Raw genomic sequence first — 8,588 nt, forward strand, 5'->3', positions numbered from 1 at the left:
GGTGAGACCCTTTGGGAGGATCAGTGGTTCGCGCTGCGACCTCACAGGGACCCGAGTTCCATAACAGCCTCAAGCGACTGTCTGTGTGGAGTTTGCACATGCTCCCCGTGTCTGCGTCGGTTTCCTCCCACGGCCCAAAGATGCGTAGGTTAAACAAAAATAGAAATTGCTGGAAAAGCTCAGGAGGTCTGGCAGTATCCGTGCAATTTCCAGTTTCGTTTCTGATTTACAGCATCCGCAGTTCTTTCGGTTTTTAAGATGTGCAGATTAGGTGGACAGGTCCATGCTAATTTGACTAGTAGTGTCCAGGGAAGTGCAGGCTAAGTAGATTAGCCATAGGAAATGCAGGACTATAGGCATAGGGTGCGTCTGGGCGGGATGGTCTTCGGAGGGTCGGTGTGGAATCGATGGGCCGAATGGACTTCTTCCACGCTGTAGGAAATTCTGAATCATTGACCTTGCCTTACACTATGATCGCTATTGTCCACTAAGTCGCCTCATCAGCAAAACACAAAGCCCTCAGGGCCTCTGCAGGATATCCTAAACCTCCACTTCACAGAGAGACAGATTTATGGTGGATTTATTTAATAATGAACAAAATAAAGCTACAGCGTACTCTTCTTTTTTGACGTTGCCGGCTTCTGCTCGACCTCACTCCGGGTTCCTACACTGACAATGAAAAGACTGAAGCTGAGAGGCGAGCAGGGGGTGGGGGTCTCGTCATTCCTAAAATGTATTTCCAGCAGACTCCTGTGTTGGTTACAGGAACCAGTCTGCACCGCTTGGACTTCCTTCACCAGAATTACCCGCTGTCAAGTTCCGGAAGCGCCGTTCCGTTTCCAGTTTCTGTTCGTTCTCCGGGAGCGGGATTTCTGGTTTCCTTACTTCCTTTTCCCTCATTTGGTCTCTGATAAAATGGAAACGAGGAAGGCGAATAAAGTTCGCGCAGGTTTTTGGTAACCGCTCTTTGGGAAGGCACCCAACTCCGAATTTTAACCAGTAGCGATCAAAGCTTCACACAGAAACGCGCACGGCGCTTTCTCCTCCAAGTGAAGTAATAGTGAGTTACCTCTCCCTGGGCGCTGAAAATATTGCCATGGCGTCAAAATAGCCGTAGCAAGAATTTATCTAATCCTGTTGGATGCAGTGCTGAAGAGAGCGCACACAAATATTTTGGACCGTGAATGTAGGGCTTCTGGTAATTTTTACAGTGAACATTTCCAAATGGTTTAGTTCTCCAGATAACAATGCACCCCCTTCGTCACTTTCCCCATGTCCATGTTCCTATCATTGATTCTTCTTCAAGTGTATACGGTGTCAGCTCTCACCCCCGGGGGTCAGTGCGTGTTCTAGTTTGCTATCTCTCTCAGTAAAGCGTGAATTCATACCATTTTCCCCTTTGTGTGATTGAGTGTCTGAGTAAATGAATGGATGTGATTGAGTGTGCGTGACCGAATGAACGGGATTGAGTGTGTGCCAATGAATGTCTGTAGAGTGAATGAGCGTGTGATTTTGAGAGTAAATGCGTGTGAATGAAGGAGTGTGTGCGTGAATGTGTATAAGAATGAATGAGTGCGTGAATGTGTGAACGAATAGTACGAGAGTGAGTGAATGAGTGTATGTAATAGTGTGTGAGTAAATGGAGTTTGTGTATGTAACTGAGTGAGCGTAACTGACTGAATGAATGAAGGTGTGTGTGAGAGAATGTGTGTACGTTTGTGATTGTGTGCGCAATCTCACCGTTAATCCATTTCGATAGATAAATTCTTATCACATTTCCTTCTGGGGATACTTTCTGACTGACCTGAAGTTGCTAACCTTTTTTGATCCCCCCCCCCCTCACGATTCCAAACCCCTCTCTATCATTGTCAATTAATAAATAATCTCAAGAAGTACAAGTATGGGCGTTGGAAAAATTAAAGCAAAACTGCACAGTGGAAACGCTGAGCAGATCCTGCAGCGTTGGTGCCTTCTCCTCCTCTCCTCCTTTAAGAAACACTGATTGTTAACCGCCCCTTCTGTGACTCGGCCATCCCTATTCCTCTGTAAAGCGCCATGAGACTTTTATCCGAGCGCTATATCCGCGCTAGATAAATGTACATTGTTGGCTGTTCTGCCCACGGATGCTCTGATCGCTCTATGTTCACATCCAAACGAGACAGCTGAACATATCCGGCCCCTCTAACTTGACGGTCAAACGAGGCAGTAGTATATAACCGAGAAAGGGGTGTAACTCAGTGCCCATTGGGGCTGTATGTAACCCAGAATGGGGTTTAACTTAGTGCCCACTGGGTGATAGATTCATCCTCATGACACCAGCTCACAGTCGTGTCTTTTTGCAGTGGCTGATCCTTGTTTTCATCGTCACAGATTTTTTTTTTCCCGAGGACGTGTCTTTGCATTTTTATTTAAATTTCACAATCGGAGTTTGATTTGGGCGGGGTGAGGGCCGGGTGGGGTGCTGTGAATCCTGACCTCTCTCCTGGTCTTGGGGCTGCATTTGGTGCCTGTTCCTCGCGGTCCCTGCGCGGCGATCAGCATCGCGCCGTGTTTCCTGGTCATGGATTGGTTAGTGGGGCTCGGGGCTTGGCTGCGATTGGTGAGCCCGGCCCGCCCTCTTGGCTTTTCTTGTCCAGTTGCTGGGGGGCGCGGGGTCTCAGTGTGAAGCCGAGAGGGAGGGAGGGAGGGACGGACGGGGAGGTTGCTGAGGAGCGCGGGAGCGATGTCCATCATTCGCCAGGAGAGCAGCGGAGGCGCCGAGAGCCGCCGGCGCTGAGCAGCCTTCGCCCGGAACCCTCTCCGTCGCCCGCAGGGATGCCATCGGCCGGCTTGGAGATCGTGGGCCTGGGACTGTGCGTCCTGGGCTGGCTCGGGGTGATGCTGGCGTGTGGGCTGCCCATGTGGAAAGTCACGGCTTTCATCGAGAGCAATATCGTGGTGGCTCAGACCGTCTGGGAAGGGCTGTGGATGAACTGCGTGGTGCAGAGTACGGGCCAGATGCAGTGCAAAGTCTACAACTCGCTGCTCGCCCTGGAGCAGGATCAACAGGCCGCCCGGGCGCTGACAGTCATCGCCTCCATCCTGGGCCTCATCGGTTTACTGGTCACTATCCTGGGCGCGCAATGCACCAACTGCACCGAGGGAATCACGACCAAAGCCCGGATTGTCATCAGCGGCGGGGCTATCTTCATCGTGGCCGGCCTGCTCGCCCTCATTCCGGTCTGCTGGATGGCCAACACCATCGTCCGAGATTTCTACGACCCGGTCGTGCCGGTCTCCAAGAAGCGGGAGATGGGGGCCGCCCTCTACGTTGGCTGGACGGCCAGCGCTCTCCTCTTCATCGGGGGCTCGCTGCTCTGTTGCTCCTGCCCCCCGAAGCAAGACCAGTCGTCGTTCGCCGTCAAGTACACGGCCCCCAGGAGAGCGTCGGCGAACGGGGACTACGACAAGAGGAATTATGTGTGAAAACGCCGATGACCTGGGGAGACCAGAATTGGACAACCTGAGCTCCCAACCTGATTCCTTACTCCTGCTGATTTCAAGCAGTCTTTTTTTTTTATTTAATGGATTTGTATTGTAAACGAGAGAGAGAGAAAAAAAAACAAAAACTGGTATTCTTTATGCATCTGCAGCTTTGGTTTAATCTTTGGAGACGCGCACCACCCCCCCACCCCCACACCCCGAGAGACTTTGCAACAAGTTAGATGTTAAAAACAGACCTCGGAGCGGTGGCTTGGACTTTGTACGGTTTGATTTGCAAATGGGGCTATCTGTCGGCAATTCTTGAGTGAAAAGTGCGAGCGAGCGTCTGCCCTCCCTAGGTTCCGGACCGATTTCTGGGCTGGCGTTGGCGAGGGGGCGCGGGGGAAGCGGGGTGCAAGGTGCGGGGTTTAGGCTGGATTCATGCGCACGTTTCGATGTGGAAAGGGACAGAATGCGTCTCCGTCACCGCCTTTAGCTATCGGTCATCACAACTTCAACCCAAACTGGTCTCCCATTCCGCCCTCCCCTTCACACTCCAACCATTCGAAGTGTAAGAGATCTGTCTCTGATTGCCAAACCTGGTTGTACTCAGTCCGTACTGTCCGCTGGTGGCAGAGTGCATTTAGGCTCATCATTCATCACGAGACAGATTTCGACGCAGAGTGAGCTCGCTATCTGGTCTATGCGGCTGCTTGGTGTCCGATTGTCCCGGTTAGAGTTCGCAATTCAATTCCTAGGCGATCCATTCCACCGACCCTTCTCTTTGCCTCCTCGGAGCCAGGCTGCTGTTCAGTTTCACAGACTCACTTCCCTTCCCATATGTGATTCCTTTTTTCAGAGACCCGTCTGTCGGCTGGGGGTCAAACCGGAGGGAGCTCTCTCTGCAGACGGAGAGAGAATGGGCGATGGAGACAAAACTCGAGATGTAGTCAGTCGTGGTGCATGAACAGTATTAATGCAGACAGTATTATGCATTGAGCGACATTTGTGCACTGTGGCACATGCAGAATATGTTGAGGATGTGACAAATTTCCAAGGCAGTGAATGTGGTGGAGAGAGTCATTATCGCTGGTTCATACTGGGACTGTACTCAGTCCGTACTGTCCGCTGGTGGCTGTGGTCATCATTGAGTGAGAGATGAATAAATGGTGATAGTTGGAGGAATTTTAATGTCGCGATTAATAACCTTTTTTTTCGTAATCAAGTGATGCTATTACACACCTCTAGAGCGGGGGAGGGGCGGGGCTTGATCCTGGGCCTTCTGGTCTAGAGCTTGGGACATTGCCACCGCGCCACGTCGAGACGTTTTCCAGTTTTCTAAAGGTTCCGGCCACCCCCGTCCCAATAATGATCGCTTACACTGTTTCTGCGAGCTGGAGGCTGAGAAGGCGCTGCAATGGTCCTCATTCTACTCGATTAGGCTCCCAACATCTACGCGAGCCACCCTCCGGCGGTCTTTGATTCAGCTTCAGACAATTGCCAGCAGAAGTGCCCCAGAGAGTGGCTCGCCCGGGGGACTGTCGCCACGGTTAGCAGCGACACCGCTTCTCACTGGGGAAGCCCCGGAACCGGCTCAGTCCAGCCCCACCAGCTTCTCATCCAAACCCCGAGTCCCAGCGGCACCTGAGTGACCCGCTACCGAGATATCCCATCCCCCTGCATCTACCCGGCTTTGGGTTCGTTCGGAGTTTCCCATCTGAGACTCGGGGCTTCATTTCAACGTCGGGTGCAAAGCGGAAGATGCAGAATCCGCAGCCAAATACAACAGCGCCCAAATTTTGTCCTCGCAGCAATGAATGAGAAAGAAAGTACACGAGACGAGCCAATTCTTTTTCGCTCGTTGTACTGCGCCACCCCAAAATTAAATACAGCCATTTAAGTGGTTTAACATTAATAATGCAATTTCTATATGACACAAGGCATCCCTACCTGTCCCGGCAAACCGCTCCAAATCCACTTTCCCAAGTGCGGTTGCAGTTTGCCTGCCGCCAATCCTCGTACTCAATTAAATTATTCCAATAAAAGCTGAGAGAAAATCAGACACAAAAACAGACGTTGCTGGAAAAGCTCAGCAGGTCTGGCAGCATCTTCGGAGAGAAATCAGAATTAACGTTTCAGGGCCATTGACCCTCCTCAGAACATATCTGAATAATTTATTCAAATAAAGTCCTACATTGCCCACCTAAACCAGGCGGTAACAAATACCCTCCAACAAATTTTTTTTATCATATCTGTCTTACATTATCCCTTACTCCCAACTGAGTTGCCATTATTTCAGTAGCAGGATGGTCCATTTATGCAGGGCACTAAGAGTCATGAAATTATTGCCGTCTCTCCACCGTTAGGCATGTTTAACCGAGTAATGTAATCTTCCTCAGGGAAACTTGAGGAGAACAAGTCAACGACAAATGAAGTAAATTTGCGCTGTCCTAACCCATTAGAATGCTTGAGGCGCCGCGGTCGTGTCCCTACTTCTGAGCCAGGAGATGGGTCCTCAAGTCCCTCCTGCCCCAGAGCTGTATCATCTCATGGTTAAGTAAGTTGATCCAAAATAATTCTCCTAGCCGCTGAGGTTCTGCTGCAGAGTGCGTTTCTGGATTGCGCTCCCAGGCTGGTCGTAAATTCCATCCCACAAGCCGAAATTCTGTTGCTGCAGGTCGCCTGTACTGTGTGGGAGTGTTGGCCAGGCTGGAAAAATAAACCAAACCTGCTGGTGTGAACCTTTGCTTTATTTTATATATAGATGGAATATTTGTGCTTCTACATTTTTCATCATGTGGACATGGGAATGGGGACTTGAAAAAGATGTTCACCCTCTACGTTTTCCTTCCTAATAAAGTGACAGAATTGATCCTGGGCCAATGAATTCATGTCACTTCGAAGGTAGGGTTCCAACCTTGAGCAGGACTTTGTCATACTGAGTTGTAAACGTTTAAAATGACCTGTATGCACCTTGAAGTTGCCCAGTCAGATGCTTCACTAAACCCAACGATAACAACTTTACACTGCCTTATAGCAACATGGCTAATAATTAAGTGCAACCCTCTGCCTTCACCGTTTGCACTTTGCTAATGGACGCTGATCGACTAATGTACAGGTTCGATGTTTTCTATATCACTGTGTACAATTTCACAATATATACATTAAAACAAATCACTGCTATTCCTTAGCCTGTCTGCTTAGTTTGTTGAGAAATCACTGAACGCCTTTCATCTCCCCGTCAAAACTGTTCCCTGCTCATAGCCCTGTCGTTTGGAAAGGTTGAGACGGAAGCAGTTTTGACAATATCGTCGAGACAGGAGATTGTTACATTTTCTCTTTAGTCTCATAGAGTCAGACATCATGAAAACAGACCCTTCGGTCCAGCTAGTCCACACCGACCATGTTTCCAAACTAAACTAGTCCCACTTGCCTGGGTTTGGCACATGTCCTTCAATCCTTTCCTATTCATGTACTTATCCAAACGTCCCTTTAAATGCCGTGACTGTACCCACATCCGTCACTTCTTCTGGCAGTTCGTTCAACACACGAACCATTCTCTACGCCCACCACGTCCTTTTTCAAACTTTCTCCTCTCACCTTAAAAAGTATGCCCTCTAGTTTTGAAATACCCCAACCTAGGGAAAGACTCTCGCTATCCAACTTGTCTATGTCTCTCATGACGTTATAAACCTCTGTAAGATCACCACTCAAAATGCAATGCAGCAGTGAAAAAAGTCACAGCCTTTGTAACTCAAACCCTCCCTTCGCAGCAACATACTGGCAAATCTTTTCTGGACACTCTCCAAGTTTATAATATCCTTCCTATAGCAGGGCGACCAGAACTTCACACAGTGCTCCAACGTCCTATGCAACGGCAATACGACGTCCCAACTCCTATACTCAAACGTCTGAGCAATGAAGACAAGCGTGCTAAATACCTTCTGCTAACCTGTGAAGCAAACTTCAAAGAATTATGTACCTGAGCCCTTATGCCTCTGTAATCTACAGCACTACCCATGAATTGTATAAGTCCTGCCCTTGTTTGTTTTGCCAAAATGCTGTATCTCGCATTTATCCAAATTAAACCCCATCTACCACTAACCCAAGTGATCACGATCGCCTTATGATCTTTGATAACCTCATTCACTGTCCACTATGCCACCAATTTTGATGTCATCTGCAAATTTCCTGCCATTCCTTCTATATTCTTATCCGAAACGTTTATGCAAATGACAAACAAAGGTGGACCCTGTACCGAACTCCAGTGTGACGTGAAACCAACATCACCCCTGAAAGAACGTCGATACGGTTTGCTTCCTGTCAAGCTTGTTTTGTTACTGTGCTGAAGGGTGCTTACCAAATGGGTTAATACGTTTCATTCAGTTAATTACTTTGGCCGGAAGGAATCATTTCTGATGTTTTACGTGTCTCGTAAAAACTTGCAGATTACCTCTGCCCCTAGTTCACATCGGGGCATTAAAGGACGTGGGGAATTCTGCTCCTAGGATAACATAAGGCTGATCAATTTCCAGTTGTCGCCTTCAAAAGCATCCTACGTCCTACCGAATTAGTCTTCTTCAGCAAAGTGCCAACCTTTTTTTTTAAATATTACTGTCGGCTCATCTTTCTCTCAATTGCTTTTGTCGCTCGGTAGTTGCAAAATTATGTCATTAAAAAGCGCCCAATGAGTGTGAACACGTACTCTAATAAAATGCTTCAATATATTACTGACCTGGTGAATGCAATATTGTGAAGGCAACTTTTTTTCATGAAGAAGTGAGATCCCTTGTTCTATTAACTCTGTAGATTTAATGGTTCATTACAGCAAAGAAGGAACTGAATTTGATTTAACCTTCAACCACCGTCACCCGAAACAAAATAGATTAAGTTGTAATTCGTCTCATTTCTGCCTATAGGTCCTTGTTGTGGGCAAACTTGTGGCACCTTAGCCCTATAACAATGATGACAAAGCAATTCATTCACTTTGAGTGGTACATGTGCAGTGGGTTATTGGGCTAAGTATCACAGCCAATGGAGAAGTTACAAATTGATTACATTAATCTGTTTGCAAGGTAACCCAGGAAGTCTTGATTGCAACTGACTGTTTTCCAAATAGGAATTCT

At 48.2% G+C, this 8,588-nt stretch overlaps 1 protein-coding gene across 1 annotated transcript; it reads left to right on the plus strand.

The window, feature by feature from the left end:
• The first annotated feature begins 2,683 nt into the window (after positions 1–2,683).
• On the plus strand, positions 2,684–8,192 carry cldn5a (claudin 5a). The gene has a single exon (XM_048556180.2). The coding sequence runs from the start codon at positions 2,815–2,817 to the stop codon at positions 3,463–3,465; it is 651 nt and encodes a 216-aa protein (XP_048412137.1). The 5' UTR covers positions 2,684–2,814; the 3' UTR covers positions 3,466–8,192.
• The last annotated feature ends 396 nt before the right edge of the window (positions 8,193–8,588 follow it).

This window comes from Stegostoma tigrinum, chromosome 26 (assembly GCF_030684315.1).
Source record: "Stegostoma tigrinum isolate sSteTig4 chromosome 26, sSteTig4.hap1, whole genome shotgun sequence".
Taxonomy (NCBI): domain Eukaryota; kingdom Metazoa; phylum Chordata; class Chondrichthyes; order Orectolobiformes; family Stegostomatidae; genus Stegostoma; species Stegostoma tigrinum.

Coding starts and splice junctions, on each gene's coding strand:
- cldn5a (XM_048556180.2), top strand. CDS start 2,815: ATGCCATCGGCCGGCTTGGAGATCGTGGGCCTGGGACTGTGCGTCCTG.